The sequence below is a fragment of the Macrobrachium rosenbergii genome, chromosome 10 (assembly GCF_040412425.1).
Source record: "Macrobrachium rosenbergii isolate ZJJX-2024 chromosome 10, ASM4041242v1, whole genome shotgun sequence".
Taxonomy (NCBI): Eukaryota; Metazoa; Arthropoda; class Malacostraca; order Decapoda; family Palaemonidae; genus Macrobrachium; species Macrobrachium rosenbergii.
Genome location: NC_089750.1, coordinates 14,002,553 through 14,027,181, shown reverse-complemented (window position 1 = coordinate 14,027,181; position 24,629 = coordinate 14,002,553). Strand labels below are relative to the sequence as shown.

General features: G+C 34.8%; 2 protein-coding genes across 15 annotated transcripts in view; both read right to left on the bottom strand.

The window, feature by feature from the left end:
• Nucleotides 1-24,629, bottom strand: part of LOC136842501 (guanine nucleotide exchange factor DBS-like) — an 838,144-nt gene that overhangs the window by 251,166 nt on the left and 562,349 nt on the right. The window lies entirely within an intron of this gene.
• Nucleotides 1,450-17,457, bottom strand: LOC136842502 (uncharacterized). Of its 10 annotated transcripts, none has more exons than XM_067109887.1 (5): nt 17,255-17,457; nt 13,065-13,154; nt 12,539-12,652; nt 9,769-9,982; nt 1,450-6,114 (listed from the first exon to the last, which is right to left on the bottom strand). In XM_067109887.1, the coding sequence occupies exons 2-5, from the start codon at nt 13,146-13,148 to the stop codon at nt 4,769-4,771; spliced, it is 1,758 nt and encodes a 585-aa protein (XP_066965988.1). In that variant the 5' UTR covers nt 13,149-13,154; nt 17,255-17,457; the 3' UTR covers nt 1,450-4,768. The 10 variants fall into 10 exon arrangements, with proteins under 10 accessions (XP_066965988.1, XP_066965991.1, XP_066965995.1 ...); XM_067109890.1 differs by having other exon boundaries at nt 13,065-13,185; nt 17,255-17,452; XM_067109894.1 differs by having other exon boundaries at nt 12,539-12,640; nt 13,065-13,185; nt 17,255-17,450.

Genomic DNA, 24,629 nt, shown 5'->3' with positions numbered 1-24,629 from the left:
ATTACTGTACCAAACGTGTCATTCCATAAAGTCAGCCATTTAGTAACGATGATGGATTCCAGAAAAGCTAAGTCATTGTTAGGGATGGCTACTTTAGCTATAGTCACTGTGGTTGCAGCTTTGTCTAATTTATAGGAACCTGCACTTCCCCGTTTATGCTACCATGAGCAGGGATCCAACATGTTCCATCAGTTACAACAGGTTCATTTAATTTGTGGAAGGACAACTGAATTTTTTATAAAAGAGAATCGTTAGGTCTGCAATACTGAGGGGCTCTCAAGGCAACGCATTAGTCAAACCTGACCATTACTCAAGTAAAATTTCCATCGAGCAAGGATACCCACTGCTTTTACCTTCCACAAAAAACTTGATCAAAATTGAAATGGTTTTCTATGAAATGACTTTATTGTAGCAAAAATATGAATATGAATATTTCATTGTTAAAAAGACCCCTACCACATAATGTAAAACAAAAACAAAATAGTACTCATATAAATGCCATATGTACCTCCTACAAATGTAAACTAATGAAAAATTTGAGGGACAGCAATCAAAAACTACCATCTACTGTTTTTTTAAATTAGGATACCATCCAAAATGTATGGTTAATGTACAGAGTTTTTTTGTACAGGGACTGGATCATGTGGCATAACCATCAGTTAACGGCATGAATCCTAATTTAAAATGGGAAATTGTTACTCAAACAATTTGCTTGTATTGTACTGCTATTATAATCCTATTCTGAGTTTAGACGCTTTAGAATGATTGACTTCATCACTTCACAATGATCTGTTATGGTACATGTAGAACTACGAATATACAGACCTGAGGATTAATACTATGAAAAAGCATGAAATATTATTTTAAATGGCTAGCTGGAAGTAAATTAAGTTTTACCTGAAGGAACCAAAAATAAAAATAAAATACATTTGTCATAAACTGATAACTTCACACCCAAAATGAACACTAGCATCCTTACTTACACTGTTATAGTAGTAAAACTCAAGTCATCCATTTTCAAGAAATTCAACAAAATGAAAACATGAATTTCCTTCACAGCTCGGTGAAGAGCAGTACCAGAAAAATGTCATCATCCAGTCTTTCTAGCTTTCATGTTTCACAAATAATAAATATGTTGATGTACATCGATTACAGCACCGAAAATAACTTGTACGTTGATAATTTCTTTGTAGCAAGTTACAAAAACTACTTCAAAGAAAAGAGGTGCTTTTAGTGTGGTATGGCAGTCAATGCTTCAAAAGTGTGAAGCTACGGTACTGACAAAGACTTAAACTAGTCAAATTCTGACAACCATGTGAATTCACAACTGCAAGTATCAGGTTTACTAAAAATGTTTGTGGGTTATTATGCAAAGGGGTATATAGATACAGTATTTCTTACTAAAGAGCACCATAGCTTAAGAAGTGATGTTAACAAAACCAGCACATGTACTTTCATATCACAGTTTTTATTCTATTACATTTGTTATCATTTTATACAAAAGTACTATTTCAATTTCATGGAAAAGTTACTCATGGATACAACCAGTTGTATGCACCTACAACTTCCTCTTAAGGCAAAAGAAAATTATTATGTAAAATAATATTTAAATCCCAGTATTTAGATAACCCAAATTTTGACTGACTAAAACCAAATGAAATCCCCTTCGTTATAATTATAACAGAAATTATATTTACAATTATAATAAAAAATGTTAAAAGTTATATCTAAAAACCAATTTTTAATCAACCAATGAAGCCATAAGAGAGCAGCATCACACCTCTAATCCCCTGTTAGAGAACACTTTTGATTTCCTCAACAGTTTCTTCTGTACAGTATATTTCTAAAAATATATTCTATTTTCAACAAATCCTAGAGACCAGATAATCACGGGGGTGAGTAGAAACAAAATTATTACAGGACCTGAACCATCATACATGGAAAAACCTTTTTAATTATATAGGAGAAAATTGTTTGAAATCTAAGCACAGCTGTCGTTCTGTTTCTTCTGTCATTTTTTTTATATTAGAGATAAAGAACTGCAATTGCCATGGACCTTGGCAAAAACAACAAAATGAAAGAAAATATGCATCTGGACGTTTTTAACAAGCTCAAATACTCCTAGGAAGAGCAGTGCTTTTATGTGTTTTATCTAAATAAACATATATTTAGTGTAATACCCAACTGAGGCATTTTATGTATGTTTTAATTAAATAATCATATCATATAGTGTATACCCAACTGAGGCATACGACTGATAAAATAATCATCTACCTTGCAGTATTCATTAGACCCCTCTATAATACAGTACTCATTACAAAGAACAATAATATTCTGCAAAGTATACTTACATAAATTTAATTATGAAAAAGTTCATCAATAACTCAATTTACCTAGCTGAACATTTGTTACCATGTGCAACAATAAACTCATTACATTTATAAAATTGTAAAAAAAAAAAAAAAAAAAGATACTCAGAGTCACTTTAAGAGAGAATGCAATTTACAAATTATCACATAACTATAGACCTTTATCACTCATTTACTAACTCAAGACCTAAGGAGCATAGGCTACACATATTAAAACACTCACTTCTTCCACTTACTAAATAAAAAATATTTCAAAGTAATTCAATTAGGTATTCTGATGCAGAAAAAACTGCAATTTGCCACTAAAACATTGACAGGACAAGAATGAAAATAAGGTAACCTACCAAAAATCAATGGCAAGTCACAACAGCTGAGGAACTCCATGACATTCAAAGTAAAGCTTTGGATAAAATGTTAAGAAAAAGAAAGAACAGCCGCTTAGTATTAATACTGCTTTTTCTATATACTGTACTATCAGGAGATTTATCAACTCTTTCCATCAACAAACAATCACTCTGTTGATAAAAAATAAATATTTACAGCTACCATCAAATTTCATTTATATGTTATATAAAAAATATCAACATCAATGTAATTTTTTCTTGAAAAACAAAACCTCTGAGTGAGAAGTCCTAGTGAGAGCACACTGGTGCCCATGTTTGGCACTTGATTCTTTTTTATTATTTTGCTATTATATATAAACTTTGTTGCCCAGTTACAACAAGGCACATCAAATTAAATGTCTATAACATTTCTTCTGGTTTAACAAACTGCATTAATATAGAGAAGGCTTTGCTTCAATAAGAATAAGATAAAAAAAGTACATCTTTTTGATGAGGGAACTTGGCAAAGCCATAACTTGAACTATGTTGTCTAAATCTAACTTCTCTTCAAGAAGTAATAATAATTAACTATTAGTATCTAAAAATTGAAATACTGTAATGCCCATCCTGGAATGAGTCGTCATGACGAACTACGGAGATTACATGAACATATTACGCTACTATACCTACCTAATTAAATCGTAAAGCTAAGGCCAGTGCAATGGCTTGGAACTCTGTACAAATAGTACGCAATGCCCTTATAGTAAGCATGGACCTGAAAGTACAAATGGGATCAATTAGCTGTTTTCTTCAGCACTTGGGTATTCCATATCTGCTCTGAGAATATGACATCAAATTATCAGCATTGCAACCTGATATTTTTTGTGTCAAAAATAAATTTCAGGGGGCTAATAAGAGACTAAAAATAGCTGGGCTTTCATAGAGAGACGATGTTTTAACAAAACAGCTACGTTTTCTAGTCAGTACTTTTACAAAAAAACCCAAATTAATACAGATTCTTAGAACAAACAGGGAACACTCAAAAAATACAAGAAAACAGCCAATAATCAATGATGCTTATTCTATTACAAAGGTGTTATGAATATGATGAATAAAATGATGAGGTTGATGATGAACATGAATCCGTGAATCATTAAATGGAAGTATGAAGTAAAACAGGCACATATTCTTGACATGCAGAAATTAACCTTTTTTTTTCAACTTCCTGGACTTCCAACATTACACTTTCCACACCATCTAGTAGCACTCTACATGTGTGCATTGTGAGGTTTTGGCTTCATATGCCATTAGTTGCAAATTCCTAGTCAGCAGAATTTTATGTTTGGCATCACGCTGTCTGTATAAGACCACCCGTAAATATTTCCAAACAGATATGCCCATATTGGCTGAGTCATAGCTGTATTTTTAAGACAGAGAAAGACTATTATGTGAAATAAAAAAAAAAGAAGGAAATGACTAATGTAATCATGTGTGTATGCAATAGTGTATATTTTTAGTTTTTCTTTTGGCATTGTTTTCACAACTTTTTCATTACCACCAATCTTCTTTGCTTTTCTTGAAGTTTCAGTATTACCGGCTTTTAACTTAAGTGGTTTGGCGATAGTTTCTTACTTTATTCCAGGATACATATGTTAATCCATGTGTCATGTTGAAAGCACTTGTTCATGTATATAAAACCAGACAAACCTAAAGTAATCTCATAAAAAAATCTAAAAAAAAAAATTAAAAACAAAAGAAAAATTCAAAATACTTCTTTAATTGTGGTACATTAGATAATGTAAATAGTGTCCCAGCCACTAAAGAGTGAATAAATTAAAAGAGAAAAACAGGTACAACTTGGCTCATAAGAAACTTCAAAAACATTCCTCACCTATACGTCTCACAAGTATCAAAGGTTGCTACCCTTTCAAATTAAAATAAATATATTCCTGCAGCTAATGTGTAATTTACACAAAACCCTTTTAGGCAATGCTTTGTAGTAGTCCAACACTTAAGGCAAAATACAGACCAACACCTTGCAGTATACCATTTCAAGCTGAAAACTCTCTCCTTCTCCTACAAGCTGGTGTATGGAAAACCTGTTGGTCTCACTTGTGTTGGTGCTTGCCCTGGAGGGAACATTCCTGGTTGCATACAAGCTGAATACAAAGGCTGCTGCGTTTGCAGGTTAAGGGGCAGTTGTACATGTGAGTATGCAGGATAATTGCTGCTTATAGGGGCATGGGGCATTGAAACTGGTACCCCAGGGCCAGGGTGTGTGTTGGGAGGAACAGAAACAGTTGGTGCTGCTGTGACAGGTGGCGTGTTGCGGGCATCTTTGGGTGGTTCCTGAGGAGGCTGCGTTTGTTGAGGCTGTTGCTGCTGCTGTTGTTGTTGCTGCTGCTGCTGCTGTTGTTGCTGCTGCTGCTGTTGTTGCTGTTGCTGCTGCTGTTGCATGACCTGCTGTGCCCCTGTTTCCACTCGCTGATCTTGTCTTTGATCCTGTGGAGGTGCAGTAGGTTGAGCACCAGTGCCATTATCATTCTCATCATCATCATCATCACTCTGGCCTTGAGATCTCTCAGCCTTTTTGTCCATACGGAAGAACTTAACGTTCGGAAATTGTTCTTTCATAAAATGTCTGAATGAGGAATAACCCATCACCTTCACATCAGGTTCAAAATGTTCACAATATTCCTTGTAAGCATTGTGAATTTTCTTTCGGGTAATGTCTGCGGGCAAGTACACTGGCGGAGACTTCCCAGTTTTATTGGGCTTCTTGGGCGTATTTGTGTTTGGCGAGTACCGAGCGATATAACTCTGTAAGAATGCAGCAGCATGTTGGTAAGTATCAAGTGGGAATGTATTTGGAGGCTTCTTACCATGATTACCATGTACTCTAGGAGTCACTCCATTCACCATAACATGCTTCCTAATGGCTTTGAGCTGATAATGTGTGCAGTTCTCTAAATAAAGAAAGGCATCCAAACAAACCTTCTTGCCTTGAAACACATAGGATGCCCTGAGTCTCTTTCTCTCCTTGTGACGAGAAGTCTCTTCAGGGTTAGCCAGACAAGCCATAGTAACTCCCATGAGATACATGTCATGTTCATTTTTTGTTAGCTCTGCAATATTCAGTCTATGCCTGAACACAAACTCAGGATTCATGTTCTTAAAACAGTTGTCCCCTTCACATTCACAACCTTTTTCAAAACGATCTCTCACTTGATCACTGTTCTCTTCTAACTTTGTAGGATCAATGCCTTCTGCTAACAGATCTGCAAGTTTCCTCTTCTTCTTCACCTCTTTTTTGATTTTGGGTTTGGTTTCTTGCTCCTCATCATTAACACTCATGTTGTTGTCCCCTTCTTGACTTTGCATATCATTCATATTGTAATTAGAATTCATCCCATTCTGACCATCTGCAAAATTGAGGTAAAATTTAATAAAAAAAAAGCTCGGTGAAAATTTCATCTACTATATTATAAAGTATCTTGTGTCCATAAACGATGTGAACAAAAAAGTTTGGTATTAAACTGGCATTAGGCTAGTGCAAAGTACCTAAAATTAATTTTTCACAACTCTAGTCTTCCTAATAATTGTACAAATTTAAAGAAACCAGAAAATACTGGAGTGTCAAGATATTTTGTCCTGAATGTTATTCAATATGACATTGATACCATCTAACCATCCCACTCCATGCACATAAAACTTATTTTTCTCCTTAACCTACCCAGCCTTGGTTTCTTGTAGATACTTAGAGTATTACATAGCAAAATATCACAAGAAATTTGAATCATCCATTAAAAAGAGCTAGCCACAACATGCAATTACTTTATATTTGAATCATGGACAGAGACCCTTAGTTTTATGATGCTTGTACGGAAGCCATGAGATGAAATGACAATATAAAATGGCCTTCAAATATGAAAACAGGCCCTATATATTGAAATCAATCTCCAAACAAATGCTATGAATGTCTTTAAACCTTGGGATATATGTTAGAAACCATAACTTTGCAACATCACGTCTAGGCTATGAAGGTCCATGGATGTTATTCACTCTCCAACAAGAGGAAAATATTCTTACAAAATTGCCTGACATTATTAAACATTCTAGGCTGTGACAAGCATAAAAAAAAAGAATTACCAATTATACAATAAAGCACTATTAATGCACAATGCTATGGAGTGAGAGTACCATACTGCTGGCTAATCAATCAAGTCCTAATTCTACTGATGCTAAATCATACTCCAGAATAAGTAAATTTATTACTCTTCTGCCACAGCTCCATCACAAACTAAAGGCCACAGCCTTTTACCCTAGGGAGAGCAAATACTGTAACTGCAACTAGAATTGCATCATCTGTAAATTGTGTGGTCCTGTTATCAGAGCCAAAAATCATGCCAGTAATGAGAAATAACAGCATGAGCAAAATAAGAAATTTCTAGAACCTGAATACAGTTTTTTACTTAAAACCATCTAGGAAGCTGCAAAGACCCTTCAGTGCTACCTATTGTGTGTGTGGCAAAAATAGGAGAAAGTGATATACCACTGCAATAAAATGAGATAATTTAACAAATGTGTAAAATATCAGCAAAATATAATTTTTTTCTAAGCTTCAAAAAGACCGTAATGGTATTTGACAGTGTCATGTCCTTTGTCTTTACTTTTCTTGACATTTCTATATAAATATATTTATGCATAAATTTGATTATTGGCTGGTTTGCCATAATTCCTTCATTACTTTACTATAGAGTATTTCTGTGCTTTTCATTGAAAATATGGGTTCCATCTGAATGTGTATTCATTTAACGACAACAACAACATCAATAACAATAACAATTATTTCTAAGGCATTCAATTTATATAGAGTCTTCTCTATTCTTCTTATAATCTTCTTTTCATTGGTGTGTAGCTGGTGTATCAAGTTTCCTAGGGACATATAAAGTTTTCATGTTCAGAGGTAAAAAAACTTAGACAACAGGCAAACTTTATAGGTCTTTAGGAGACTTGACACGCCAGCTACGCGCTGATAAATAGATTACAAGAATAAAGAAGACTCAATATTAAATTGAATGCCATAGAAACAGCCATTATTTTCAATGCTACTGAATTAGGAGAAGGTCTCTTCCCTAATAAAAATAATTAAAACATGTGTACCTTCTTCCCTAATAAAAATAATTAAAACATGTGTACCTACAACATACCACCACATCTGAGAAATATAATAAAATCCTTTGACAAGACAACCGAGCCACAATTCTAGACTCTGATAGGGTTCACCTAAAGCATTTATTCTTAAAAAATGGGTAGCCTATGCTCGTTTGAAGGTGTTCTTATGCAAATTAACTTTTAATTCTTTACCAACATTAATGCCTCCATCACCATCAGTACTGTATGACTATCATCATCACTAATGGCTCCATCATGAACATTACTACAATCATTAATACTTATTTTTCAACCTAGAACAAATAATGTTCTTGTACTATTAAGCCTTATTATTAACTGATCTTAAATTTTATTATCAATAGTAAAACTAATTGTCATTTTTCTCCAACATTAGTGCCTCTATCACCACCACTATAGCTACCATCATTGGTCATGGCCACATCATGAACAAAACCTACGCCATTAACACTTTCCATTACTACTACTGCCCTCTTCTAGCTTGCCAGTATGGTAGGTAGGCCTAGCTACATGGCCACAGACACACCATGAACATGAAGAACCACTACTGTACTATCATTACTTCCCCAAGGTCAAGGAAGAGCATCCATCACTCTTACCACAACTCTAAATGCAAAAAGACATTGTCGCAATAATAATACAACAGTAAGCACCATATAATTACCAAAAAATTACAGAAAAATACGATTAATCTAAACAAACTTGTAAAAGCTGAGACAAAGGACTGAGGCAAAGCAGAACTTACTGAGAATGATGACACTGTGACTCACCACAACCTAGACTCACCAACAGACCAACAAACCCATTTTCATTAGCTACTACCATCTCACTTAACCCTCAAACTACCCTACTAAGTCAGTAGTGTACAAATATAACCATTACTGTACTTTACCATAAAATCAGCATGTTTCATCTTCCCAATCAAGTGAACTATCTTATTACATTTTCCGAAGAAAAACTTCCATGTTTTTAATCTGACAGTATCACAGTATTTACCTATTGTTAGAAACTTTTAATTTTTGTAAAAATAAAGTACAGTAATACAATATTTAAAACTTGAAAACTATTGTAGTGTACAATATAACAACCATTTGATTCCATATTACTTATCTTTCACAATGAGGGGGCTGGATTTTATTACCTCAAATAGTTTCATCTAAACAAAACCATAAATTTTTTCCCTAATACAGTATTATCATGATCTGAACCTGTTAGCCAATAAAAGTCTGGATTATATTCCTAATAACATGAAGTGAACTAAGGTCTATGATCAATTTTTATTGAACTTCACTGTGAGTTAAGTACTGTACAGTGCAATGCAATACTGAACAGAAAAACCATTACTACATTGTCTATTCATTATAATCCAAAAAATGTAAATACTGTATGCCAAATAACTTTCTATTTTAATTTGGTCACTATACCTCTCACTCTCATCAACTTCAACAGCACTGCACATGCTTCACACAAGTAAAAAAAGGATAGACCTACTGACAACTTAGTTTTCTGGGCAATAATGACACCAGGTAGGGATTTGTAACCCTACAAACCCAACACTAATGTTTCGAGGGTATTGCCTACAGCACTGCTGTTTACAAAAAACTGTAAATGGAACTAATGAGTCTCTGCAGCATTCCTTCAGTCCCCAGCTTCACTGCCTTCTGCCTTTTACTTTCAGCTGTTCCTTTAAATGTCTTCCCACCTACCTTGCAAAATTCAACTTTGCCTTGCTAAGAACAAAGCCTCTAAACTTGGGAACTGATGTTCTCATTAAAGCTAATTTGTAACTAAAATAAATCCAGACCTACTATTATGTATAAAGCTGCTGACTAAGAAGATTGTCAAAACATCTGTAAGGGATGATGAACCAAGCAAACCCTTACCCATGTCAGTGGTAGACCAAATTGAATGCTCAAGAGGAGGTGGCTGAAGCTGTGACAGCTGATCTGCTGTCATGTGTGAGATCTGAGGACCTGGTTGGGGAGGACCTTGAGGAGGAGGTCCCTGAGGAGGAGGTGGCTGGCCATTTGGTGGTGGCTGTTGTTGCTGCTGTTGATTGTTGTCATTATTTTGTTGAATGGGTTGGTTTCCTTGAGGCTGTAAATATGATGTTGATGTAATACATATATACATTCATTGTAAATTAAAGATCCTATGCATAAATATGCCAGTAAAATCTGTCATCTTCCAGCCAAAAACAAAGAAAATTACCCAAAAGAAGTTATTTTCAACCCTTCAAGATAATATGTAGATATAAAAGATACCCTTCCATAATGCTAACAAAGAACAGAGTTAGCCTTATTTAGCTCTGTTTAGTTTACAGTTAAAAAGGCCTTATAAATATTTCAGGTTTGCTTTCATGTGCTTAACTGCTCTTCTTAAAGATTGGTTATTTCAGGTATCATATTCAGAAATTATTCATTATGATAACGAACCTAGTCACCAGATAAGGTAAAGTTACAGCTATTTTTAGTCACCAGATAAGGTAGTGCGAAGACTATTTTTTAAAGTTACTACATATCCTGGTTCTGGCAAGTTGCAAATACAGTACAACAGTACTGAATTACCTACATTAATGTCAAAATGTCAAATGAATCAAAAATATATAAAAAGGATAACTTTAAAGCTCACATTTATGTAAAATGTAACAATAATATACTAATCAATGACACAGCACACAAAAATAGACATTGTAAAAACGCTCTAAAAGCACAAATATGACAATAAGTAAGAGTGGCTCAATAAATGAATGATCATCATTGATTATGATGATCATGCATAATCAATGAAGAACATACAATAATAAGGTGCAACAGTCTACCTAGACCACTGGGTTGATTATAGCTACACAGGTGTGCCTAGAGATTTTAGATCTTTTATTTTCAAAAACCATTTTCATAAAATATGAAGCGCAAAAGTAAACTTGCCTGTCATGAATAACTGGAGTATCTGATTCTATTATATGACTATTTAAAGGTGCACATAGGTACAGAATCACAGAATCAAGTGGTGAGGATGTCATGTAATTATACATCACTCTGATACTGTACTTCCAATTTTACCTTAAATCACGACTTCTCTATGATTTTTGACTCCTGATTACTAAGATGTCCCAATTTTTTACATTTCATTATTATAGTTATAGCACTGCACATGTGCTTGTATCAATTTACATATCAACTAAGGAAGCAAAGTTCAGTAAAAAAAAAAACCTGATAAAAAAAACACATGGCTGAGGTTGTATTACAGCATCTTTGAAAATGCTATTCTAATAAGGCTTATGGAAGAGCCCAGTGTGAAATCTTTAATGAAATTCAAAATAATGCTAATTATCACTCCTGTATGAAAAGAATCACCAGCATTTTTGCCATTTCAATCTTATTATAAACATCTTGGATGCCTATTACATTCGGAGAGTAACAACAATCCAGCATGGGTAGAACTACACCCCTAAAACATCAATACCATTTCAAAGAACAAACAATCGCAGTACAAAATACCTGACATGACCAGATAGTATAGGTTCCAATAACATTGTCAATAATTTTTGCATGTTTGTAAGTTTGTTTGAAGAGAATACCTAGCCTTAGCAGGTAATCATGAGTCAGTTACAAGGTAACCAGCACCTTTATTCTAATGAATACCTAGTAGGTATCCAGTAGTGCTCATTTTCCTTATCACAATTTCCTTTTCACCTTCTACCCTGACTAGTCTTGCTCCAAATTTTACAACTCACTTAACAAAAACTTCAGGTGGGCTCTATTGAAATCTAGAAAAGTATCTTACTGGTTTAGTTATGTTTAAAATAACAATGCAGTATCAATATCATACTGAATGGCTTATCTTACACCTATTACTACGATGTGCTTTGGAACCATATTTATAATCAGTTTTATGGCACTAAATAACTTTCTGATTTAAACAAAATAACTGAGGGGTGCCTGAAGAAATGCAGTCAATAGTGGTGAATTGTGCCAAGAGGAGGTGCATATTTAAAGTGCCATTTTCAGTGATATTATTAACCTAGGGCATTTGTGGACTGCACCATCTGACTACCTAATAGGATAAGTCATTTCTGTGGGCGTGTCATTGGTAAGCTTCAAAATGGAGTATTTCTTTCTTTAGTGAGAAGTCTACCTACATGTAAGCAAACATTTGGGCTACCAAGTATTCAAAATTCATTTCTCGCTATAATGTGGTTCGGATTCCACAATAAGCTGTAGGTCCCGTTGCTAAGTAACCAATTGGTTCTTAGCCACGTAAAATAAGTCTAATCCTTTGGGCCAGCCCTAGGAGAGCTGTTAATCAGCTCAGTGGTCTGGTAAAACTAAGGTATACTTAACTTTACCAAGTATTCAAGGTTCATTAACAATACTGGTATGACAAAATATTCATTTAACAAATATTTAGTCAGTGGTGGAAAAGACCATAAAGTACAAATTTAATCTCTTGTTGAAAAAAATGTATGGTTGAAAAGTTCTTCTTCCTTTATTACGCTAGTTTACATAATTACAATTAAGTATATTAATTTCTCTTTTTCTCATGAGTAATCAAAGGTTGTCTCCCGGGAATAATGACAGCCTTTAAAATTTTAGCTCAATAACCTACAGTACATACATAAACAAAACATCTTACTGCCTCCCCAATTCTTACCTGGTAGGCCATCAAGTGGAGGGGTTGTGAATGGATGTGCCACTGCGGAGGGGGATGAGGAGGAACCATGACCATGGGCTGAGATGTGGCAGTGGACAAATTCTGTGGTTCGTTCTGTAAAAACAGAATTCCATAAGAAACAGCAACTGTTACGTAATACCGATTTCCGCACATGACTGTATCTCACTTGACAATATTGACAAAGATGACATGAAAAAACTAAATTATAAAATTATACTGTATTATAGTCATAAGAACTGTGCACTATTAACATAAGAATGTTGCAGTTGCAGTACTGAGTTCAAATAAGCATTATTTCTTGTGGTGAGAGAGAGAGAGAGAGAGAGAGAGAGAGAGAGAGAGAGAGAGAGAGAGAGTGTCTATACTCCAGGAGTGAGACAGCATTACTTTGTGTGATATATATACAATATATGAGAGAGAGAGAGAGAGAGAGAGAGAGAGAGAGAGAGAGAGAGAGAGAGAGAGAGAGAGAGAGAGAGAGAGTCAAAAACATCTATGGACCAACCTGTGTGGAGGGTGGTGCCCCAAGCATGTTGAATGAGCGTAAAACTTCACTTGCTTCTTTTTCCGCCGGTCCATGGGCTTCCATGGCTCACTGGAAATCAATCACACTTAAAACAATTTTCCTAGAAGATCGAATCTCAAATAAATGACAAAATTCCTGAGAGACTATTGCAAATACATTAATGGTAAATAAAATTTCATTACAAAGCATAAAAACTTCATAACGCACTTTTAACAAGAAGGCTCGACATCTGTAAAATTTCAAGATACTTAGAAGTTACTCCAAATAAAACATTTCATCTTAAAATACTTCAATTCAACTTAAAAATATAATGATATAACAGTACAACAAAAAATACAAACATGTATTTATTTTAGGAAACATGACAAATTCAAATATGATTCTATGTAATAAGTGAGGTTTATTGGAAACTTTCTGCATAAAGCTGTTTCTTTCATACACCAGTAACTCCTAATTTCACAGTTTTCTCCTTTTTTTCTTTCAATTACAACAAAACTACCCAAAGCTAAAATCCGTTCTTACAATATTCAAAACCGTAAATTACAGACTCGGCCACAGTGCCTGGCTCTGCAGTCTGCATTGTTTGTTACATCTATAACATATCGAAGGAAAATCAGTACAGTGTACAGAAAAAAAATTACTAGGAATACTCATCATATAGGTTTTATATGTATGTATGTATGTATGTGTTTATATATAATTTATGAATATGCTTGTGCGTAAATGCTTGATTTTGCAGGTGCGGGCGCCAATGCATAATCGAAAACCACTGTCCTTACAAAATTTGTACTCACACACCACAGCTTTTATAAATAGCGCTCAAATAAATCTACACAAGAAAATCAATGTATGCGTCCTTCAAACAGAAATACCTAAGCGAGACCCAAATACATCAAACACTTCAATTGGGATAGCGCAACACGGTTTTTACAAGTCAGCGTACTCGTAACTGACCGGCATTTCTTGAGGTCAATTAAACCGACGTTTAATTGACTTCCGGAGAGGAATTAAGCATAAAAACGCCACCTCAAAGAAAAAGTCTTTTCTTAAAATCAAGTACTGATAGTAAATGAAGTAGTGTTATCCGATAATGCAATGTAAACTTTGAAGGTAAATATCTCGCTGTTGTAATCAGGCGATATCACATGTGACGTCAAAAGTCTGCCTTGTTTCTCCAGTAATGGAGTTCCAATACGTAATCCCTGAATGTTACAACGCTGCAGAGAGAGTTCTCAGCTACTCAGTAATGAAATATACGATGGTGTATAAGTAACAAATTTTGTGAAATAATTCTACTAAATTTGGATTGATAATTAGCCCTCAGGGTTGGTGCGACATCGCCATCACTTTTTTAAGACTTAGATCGTTCGTCTCCTCCTATATTACTTTACATTTTTCACATAACAGACATACTCAGCTTTAATGACTTAATAACATTATCATTTTTCTTTGACAATATATAGTCATTACGCAATTTCATTAATAACTTCATTAAGCCAATGCGATAAATGAGTCATAATTACTGCAAGTTTTTCGTACGTACACACACGCATTTGGTAAAGATATAGGCTACTCAAACAATCATCTCTATATAGCTGGATTAACATATTCGCGAAATCAGATTAATATATAATAGGTCAATAAAAACCAGGATTGACGCGACAAATTCGACAGCCAAATGAAAAGAAGATTTAAAAACAACGTGAAACGTCAACCTATTTGTATGATCAACTTCTAGAGTATCAGAACATTGGATGCATGGGTACAGGGTGCTGCAATTCTTAAAAAAATTCACAAACGCTCTAACAGAACACGTCCGACAAGAGAATAACAAACTCACAAATCAACATTAAACAATGCAATGCAAAAGCAGTCAGAGAGAGAGAGAGAGAGAGAGAGAGAGAATAACAAACTCACAAATCAAAACTAAACAATGCAATGCAAAGCAGAGAGTGAGAGAGAGAGAGAGAGAGAGAGAGAGAGAGAGAGAGAGAGAGAGAGAGAGAGATGAGAGAGATTTAATAAAGGTCTCAATAAATAACGTAAAAATATATGTGTGAAACTTCATACGAAGCCAATATCGTTAATTCCAGGAAGGAAGTTGTCAAATAAGACCGATTTGCAATGGTCAAACGTCAACCAATCTTGGAGAATAATTTAGAAGAAAACGCAACAGTAAAATGACTGTACAACACGCAAACGTGCGTGCCTTATCATGTGTTTTCTCATGTTTCAGTTTTGTACATCATTATCAAGATTACTATGCATTTTATTATGCTTTTAACGCTAATAAGGGACTGGAAAACTTAAGTTGATCATCGGACAACAAAACCTCGCTATTATATAGATAGTAATTAAACAAACAAAAGGCACAATAAACAGGGTCACAGTAAGCAAAAAATGTAATTATAGCTATCTAAAGGAAAATTAACAAAATATATAAAAAATAAATCTAAAGCGACCTAAATTACGCGTGAAACCAACCTCAACATGGCATCACTGGCGATAAATGACCTATTAAACAAACGACTTGGCACCTCTCCCCTGAAGGCCAAGCAAGCAAACATTGACCACAAGTCGCCCTACTATAAGGAACAAAACACAACACCACGAAACGGGAGTTCCAGACTTAACGTTTTACACATCACACGTCGACATGTCCACTCATCATTATGCAGTCAACGACCTAATTCTTACTCTCCAACACAATAACAATAGAATTTAATCGTCATTTTGCTCTGAATTCTTTTAATAATATTTCATCAGTAAAACTTACTTTTCGAAAATAAGTAGCAAAATAGAAATAAATCATTTTAAAACGAATGGGCGATCTCACACGCTTCTCTTTCATTCATAAAAAAATAAAACAACGTGGGGGAAATGATTCAGTCACAGCACGACCTGGGTAAACAAAATGCACAGGGATTCTAGCGACACTGCTTTGAACAAGCAACAAGTGCACATATTCTACTGACGAATTAATAGAAAAGACGCTGTAATACTTTAAAAAAGAAAACTGCTTATCTAACACATTCACACATTTCATGGACAACTCCCCTAATGATCTAGCTTATATCTAAATTAATTCCAGTAAAAGCACAACATGCACTCATAGAAATATACAATACACACACACACACATTATACACGCACGTGAGCGCACACAAAAGAAATGAAAAGGACGACTAAAACTATATGAGAAATGGCTTATATATATATATATATATATATATATATATATATATATATATATATATTAACAAGTCTCAGTCTGTCTGGGCTGTATATTTTGGAGTGTACTCCACACATGAAAAAATTAACTAGGACACCACATACACACGTAAAACTGGTAGGAAGAATGTTTAAAAGTATAATTTTAAAAAGCCATTCTTAAAATCATCCAAACAACGCTACTGATGCCGCCATGGGCAGCCAAAGCAAATCCAGCATCCCTCTCTTCTTCTGTCAGCATTCACATTCACAAAAGAAAACAAAAAGCAAAAACTATACTCCACCTGAACAATACAGTGCTTTACTACATTTCCCATTGTCAATCACAAGTGCTTGTATCCGTGTGTTGAAAGGCGAGAATCGGGTAAAAATAGTGATTAAATGAAGGTCCCTTTCCTCCCAAACACCCCTTTTCCAGTGTCTCTCTCTCCCCCCTCCCTCTCTTTCTCTTTAAACGAAGCACAATTAATAGCATTTCCATCTAGCAGTGACAAGTGCTGTGTATTGCATCCAATTCCTGGAGGGTAAAAGCTGCTACACGCGTACATACACACACGCCTACGCTACAGCCAGACACACACAAACACACACGCTTGCCAAATGCTAAAAAATGGCCCGACAATTCCGTGTGCGACTCCCCTGAAAAACGAACTCTGGCCGCACTATCTATCGGTTGCCACAATTTGACATTTCGGTTCTTAGAGGGAGAGCACCACTGTGTCTTAGCTTGCTAAGTCCCTCTCACTGACACATGCCGAGATATTTTGGGCTCTCTGGGAGCTGTGTGTGTGTAACTTGACCCTTACGATCAGGCGTGGATAATAATTTGGCCCTTACGTGCGCTCAGCTGGGTCGAAAGTCGTGTACTCGGTAATGGCGGAGGAATCTCCACTCTACTGACACACACCAAGGGCGAAGTCCCTATACAAACTACTTACATTTTCAACTTCCCCCCGGCGATCGGTCCAAACGCCTCCTCCTTCCTTCTCCTGACGAAGGATGTCGTTGACAACTACGCCGAAGATGTTGGACGGTCTATAACAAGCCAAAACTCACACATACGGCGACAAATAACACTCAACTTCACGAACAAAGAGGCGAAAATGGCGGCCTCCGCGGCGTCTTGGTCGGGTCCACTCCCACTCCAATGGGGGAGAACGCTGGCCATGCTTATCGCTCATTAAAGACAAACTAACACGTTTGTGACCCCAAAACGAAGGCCTACGCACTCGTTAGATCCCTTTCATCACACTCATTCGGTATGCAGCACCTTTAAAGCAACAATATCGAAGAAAAACGAATATTGAAATAAATGGGCCATTATAGAAAACGGACGCCATCGCCATAAGAGAAAACGGCTACGATGGGATCGATGACGTCGGGGGCCCCGAGCGGAGGGAAATACATCTGGGCCTCAGGAAAAGAAAAAAAATGTTCGTCTGGAATGCATCATCAATTTTCAGTACTGCTGCCTTATAGTAAATTTCATACAGCACTTTCATCCCTCCGCTATTTACTCTGCTAATTGGCGCCGGCACTGCATTATAATTCTGTTTTCACAAAAAAATGCTAAAAAAATACTTAAAAGAGACGGATGGTAAAAAGGAAAAAAAATACAAATGAGGTCTTTTTTTCAATTTGAGTAAAAAAATCTTCGTGATCGGGAATCTCACCCTCTTTACATACACTCATATATATTCGGATAAACTTTGACAGGGCGTACAGTGGGAGAGGGAGACCCGACCCTTACTATGGGTAACAAACGAGAGAGATCACAGCAAGGAAATAAACATAACTGGGCAAGGAAAAAAAAAGTTGGGGAAAATTCACATACGAAAGCAATTTGCACTGTTACATACTTTTGCCCAATAAAAATATGGGGTCAAATATGACATACATATTTTAACATCACCAGCTGGGATCAAGAGAAGGTAATGGGGTTAACATCCTCATCTCTAGAGAATCGGAAGAACTGAACCTTCTGGCGGTAACCCCCTTCAAAAGAAAGAGTTGTATATATGTTGATATACACGGACGTATGCATATATATATATATATATATATATATATATATATATATATATATATATATATATATATATATATATATATTATAGCAACAGTCAAGTATTTATGGCATTAACATTCCTGTTTTTTTCTGTTTTATTCAGCCCCTGTATATGGAAAGGCTTCTTGCTGAATACAAACACATACACATATGTCTCTCGTTCTACCCATTCATGTATCATTTCTTTATATATATATATATATATATATAAGGTGCTGAGGATTTATACAAATTAATTTTGCCTCTAATCGCAACCCTCACAAGGTGAAATGGATGCAGAATATTTCTAACACAATGCGCGAAAAGAGTACAGATTCTAACGTTCTTATTTTACCAATAATATTTAATATTGGGTAAAATTTACCTAATATTCGCTTGTTTCTAAGTGCTACTAATCTTATTTTTCTTATGATGCAGCGGTCCAGCGACGGCCAAAACAATTCCACAATCTAGCCCAGGTCTTAACAAAAGAAAGTAAAGAAACGAAAAGGGAGTGTTAAACCTACCTCTTGAAGGACGGAAGGATATAAAATGTACCCTAGAAGAAGATTCCGAGGCCTGGTAGTAGAGGGCTTAAAAGATCCCTAGAATCGTGGAATCCGAGAATGACAGTTACTGTTATTACGAAGTTTGTTTGGACAAAAGTTTTCCTCTTATTTCTCAATGTTGACACGTTTTTGTAAGCGTATGAGGAGTGTGTGTATGCGCCTTAGTGTAAACAGTGTCAGTTCGTTTGAAGTTTGGAACGACAACCACCTCATGAATTGCTAAAACATTCAAGCATCCAACTTCACAATTTTATAACAAAATGGCAGAAGAGATGGATGAACATGTCCTGAAAGACAATGAAAAAAAAAAAAATTCAAAGAAAATGTAAAAGAGTCACTTACCGCCACGAGACAAATTTCTCCGAAAATTCCATACCTCCTCACTACACGTTTGATTATAATTACAAGTAGTTAAATTGGAAGGAACAAGATATTACATGGTATTAGCAACTTCACAAAAAGGAACACATGGCATAAAGGATGATCATGAAGCAAACTTTTCCATGTTACATACCTCAATGATGATACAAAGAATTGTCATAGAGAGTGTTTTACTTTCACATAGCCAAATAACAATATAAACATAATTATTGCATTACCTTAATGAAAACGGAAAAAAATATATACAATACTTGTTAAAGAAGTTTAACATTTTCAAAAAACCCTATATTTACACAGTTTTTCAATTTCCAAAAAGGTATAAAAGATCACAAAAAAATAAAAGAAATGAATAACGTTGAATGAACATAATTGGCGACAATGACTGTGGCATAAGATTTAGCCAATCCCTTGGCTTTTCTTTAACTACTCGACAAACAACACAAAACAACAAATGTCTGGTCCTTTACACCTTTTACTCTCCAACTTTTGTATACATTCCAGGACTCAAGCCAGGCTTCATCACAAAGAAAATATACAGATGAAAATCCTCGGAAAATGTCATGAATTTAACCACAACAACAATTTGGTTAAATGGCTTTGTAAACAAATCTTTTAAAACAAACACCTGGTAAAACAACATACACCGAGGCAAAAGACATACATCTATGGTAATATGAAACAACAAAGTCAAATACCATTCTTTAATATACTTATCGTAAAATGACACATACTTGTCAAACCCGACACTTGTGTGTAATGAATATTCTTGTGCAGTGTAAATGCAGTGCATGTGAATTCACTTGGCTTAATTACCAAAGTAATAATGATAAAACTACATTGAAGAACCACAAAAAAATAGATATACCAATAAACACCACCTTGCTGAAATACAAACTCTAAATGTACAAAAATTTCAAGAATGCAATATTAAAAACACCCAAAAGTTACATATTAGAACAGCAATTGGAAAGGGTTGATTGAATGGCGCTAGAAAACAAAATTAGTAAACAGAATGAAGAACAAGCTAAATCTGATTATTTGTAATCTTCAAAACATAATAGAGCTAACTAATTGATAAATGGCAATTCTAAACATATTACTTGCTAAGTCAGAATTTTTCCTTCTCATCTGGCCTTCAACTTCCTCTGGTACATATAATTTATAATAATTTGTGGAATGTATGCATATGTATGTATGTATTTACGTATATATACACATACACACACACACACATATATATACATATAGAGAATTGAATTGAATATAGAATTTAGGCCAAAGGCCAAGCACTGGGTCCAAAGAGGTCATTCAGCGCTGAAACAGAAATTGACAGTAAAAGTTTAAAAGGTGTAACAGGAGGAAAGCCTCGGAGTTGCACTATAAATCAATTGTTAGGAGAGGGTGGGAAGTAAGATGGAAGAAAGAATATGAAAGGAGGTACAGTAAAAGGAACGAAAGGGGTTGCAGCTTGGGGCCGGAGGCACGCTGCAAAAAACCTTAAGTAATGCCTACAGTGCCCCGCACAAGGTGCACTGATGGTACTACCCCTACCGTGTGTACATATAATATTATATACATATATGTATATATATATATATATATATATATATATATATATATATATATATATATATATATATATATATATATATATATATATATATATATATATATATAATTGTATGTAAAGTTCCTGGTACAACAGTAACTGTCGTGTTAATAACAAATTGCACAAACTTTTCTGAAGATGAAATGGCCACTTTCCATTAATCTTTCGGCTTTTTCCTCCAAGATGGATTAAATTTTGGGTTGTTATAATGGAGACTGCATAAACTTACATATATGTATGTGTAGACATAAGTATGTATAAACATAATTGAGAATGTATGTACATTATATATATATATATACACACACATGGTATGTACGTATGTATGTATACATATATATATATATATATATATATATATATATATATATATATATATATATATATATATATATATATATATATATATATATATATATATATATATATATATATATATATATATATATATATATATATATATATATATAGATAGAGAGAGAGAGAGAGAGAGAGAGAGAGAGAGAGAGAGAGAGAGAGAGAGAGAGAGAACAGTGCCATCACCAGAAAAAAAAACAGCAAAAACAAATGAATGCATTTTTGCTCGTTCACATAAATAACGCGGGGATTAAGAGGAATCTTTGTGCAGCTAAATGCCGACGGCGATAACAACAAATCATTTTTCGCTTCCCCAGTAACAGCGGAAGCATCAGCAGCAATTCCGCCAAAGAGTAAAGCTGCCCTGGCCACAGCTGCTGCCGTGGCGAGAGCACCTGGATTAGAGTATAACCACAGAGCCAATGTGGAAAGGGGAGATGAGGAGGGGCAGCGCCATTTAACCCACCCTCAGGAATCCCAAATGTATTCCATTGTGCACTGCAGTCGGAGATGCACGTCTGAAAAGACCGGGTAAACACCATCAAAACGTTTGGATTTGTGGGGCACAAACGTTTGTTTGAAATGTGAAAAGGTTATCAACTTCAAAAGTCCGCTGGTTTCACAGCCTTCAAAGGTTTCGCTGAAATGTACAACCATCACTTCTGAGAGAGAGAGAGAGAGAGAGAGAGAGAGAGAGAGAGAGAGAGAGAGAGAGAGAGAGAAGGATTACCACCTCAAACGCACTGTGATGTGCACAACCACCATCAGTATCAAAAGTGAAAATTCTTTCAGACGTTTAAATTGGATTACCGCAATTAAAACGATCCAATTATCAGTTTCAAAAGGTAATTAAATGTCTGTCTGAACACCAAAGTTGAATTGGCATGTAGAAGAATCTCAATAATAGTAATGCGGTATTATTCAAAACCTCGAAAAGACTTAAAACATTTCACTACGAAAAAATCTCATAGCTAATTTTAAAATGCTGGTACAGAGTACTTTCAGCAAAAAAAAAAAAAAAAAAAAAAAAAAAAAAAAAAAAAAAAAAAAAAAAGGAATAATGATTATGAGGAAATACTTGCTCTTGCTGAATATTTCAGTTCACTTTTCAAACAATTATGAAAAGAAAATGACCCCTTCGCAAATTTATGATACCCAATAGTTTATAAGTAAGTTTAACTTCATTAGTAATTTCTTTCATCTATTCCACCCCGTTCGCAATTCCTTCTTTCTTCTTCCACAGAAAGACTGTCTGCGTGTTATACTCACTTACTGATAATTCTGCATAGGATAAATAAAAAAAAAAATACCGGGATATACATCATACTTACAACCTTGGTAAAAAAATACCGGGATATACATCATTCTTACAACCTTAGGTAATGTGACGTTGACAGATATATCGTACAGATATATCGTGCAGCGCACTCTCCTCTGGAGTATACAATACGGAATTAAGGTTTTTCAGACCATACTCACACAATAAGTTCTAGAAAAACCTATCGCACGTTTAATATTTTGTCTTTGTACAGTAGTAACAAAGCAAAAGCATTTTTTGTACTGAAAAACAATATGACCAAAACAATAGCAATTTTGTCCTTTTTACTGAAAGTAGGATAACACTAAAATCGTATACTTTTTGTTGCAAAGAAGGTACAAGAGAAAAAGCATTTTTTTTGCAGCAAATCAGAATGTAATTAAGAATTTTTAAATTCAGCACAAATAGGATAAAACTGGAAGCATTTTTTTAACTTTAAACTGATAAGCACGGTAAAAAAATATGATAATTTTTCTCTGAATTTTTATATTGTACTACAAATTAAGATCAAGTAATATACATTTTAAAAATCTGTTACGGGGAAGTGACATCAAGCTAAGAACATCTTATCTTCATAAATGGTAAAGTATGACTATACCAACAACTTTCTTTCATTTTTATTCTTTACCGCCAAGTAAGACCATGTAAGGAGAAACTCATTTGGTGCCTTCTACTACAACAAATATCGCAAAACTGAGATGCATTGCAATATCCTTATTCTGCATGTGGCAATTTTCATAGATCTCAACAGCTAACCCGAGGTAAAAGGAGGAAATTCTCCGACTATAAAAGGAAATCTCAAGGAGCAAAATGATCACGGAAATTACAATTGTTGGAAATATTAAAAAAATATCTTCCTAAATTTTCCAATCAGTTTTATTTTACACAAGCCTTAAAAAGTCACTAGTCGACGAGCAATGAGACAAAGTGACCAACCTGAATCCAAATATGGATACTTTCTTATTGTTTCGTCTCTTTTTAACTCTTTTCCAGCCTTAACCCAGTTTTTACGTTAAAAATATTCCAGCTAAATACTATTAACGTCACATTTTACGTTAAAAAAAATTCCAGCTAAATACTGTACAAGACTCATTTTTCTCATGTTATAAATCATTAAATCTATCTCCTTTAAGGCACCGTATTCCTCACCATTCTAGCGCGTCTGATGGTCAGTTTTAACTTCCGTCTGCCAGACCTAGCTTTATATCATTCATATCTTACCAAGTTCTCTCATCACCCCTATGCTGCAAAACTGTAGGGACTTTTTTTTTTTATTTTTATATTTACAACCTCTTCATTGTCCTAAGATTCAATTTCCTATTCTTTTGGTGTCAGGGTCCATAATTTTTAATATTATATAGACCCCAGACAAAAGAATTAATAAAACTATACACTGTGTAATAATAATATATTTTTCCTTTCAGATTCTGGGGCTTTGGAATGACAAAAGCAATATCCAGTAAACCTGGATGTAATGAATTCTTAAGCCAATAAATTTTTAAAAACACAACTCTATACATATCCCCACCCATGAGCCTAGCAGTTAATAAGCAGTTAAATAATCTATACAGATAAACAGATTATCTAAAATTTGAAAAAAAATATATAATCATAAAACAAATAACGATTACCAAAGAAGAAAGGTGAACACATGCCACACGCCCTCGGAGAAAAAAAAAAAAAATCTATATCAGCATTACGCTGATCTTTCAATCTCATAATGAGAACTCAAAATAATACACATTCTGTATTGATAAATCAGTTGATGAAATACATCTAAGAACATCAGTTAAAAAGCGGTTTAACTCTCAAACGCCTAAAAAGAGCTACACTGGTTTCAAGGTAAGATCAAACTGGTTAAGGTATAACCCCGAGACGTGGCGTGGCTACCAGACGTTTCCAAGGAAGAAGTTAGTATGCATGAAACTTCTCTTTCAAGGAGCAACTAAGAAATATACCACCAAGAGAGCGCACCTTGTGCCACGCGTTAAGGTGACACGATCACAGATAAGTTACTGTCAAACATTTTCAG

What these genes read in the sequence shown, in the direction of transcription:
- LOC136842502 (XM_067109887.1), bottom strand. Translation starts at nt 13,148, where the DNA reads ATGGAAGCCCATGGACCGGCGGAAAAAGAAGCAAGTGAAGTTTTACGC. An exon ending in TCCACTTGATGGCCTACCAG is followed by an intron (nt 9,983 to 12,538) that starts GTAAGAATTGGG and finishes TCATATTTACAG; the next exon opens with CCTCAAGGAAACCAACCCAT. An exon ending in TTGGTCTACCACTGACATGG is followed by an intron (nt 6,115 to 9,768) that starts GTAAGGGTTTGC and finishes TCAATTTTGCAG; the next exon opens with ATGGTCAGAATGGGATGAAT.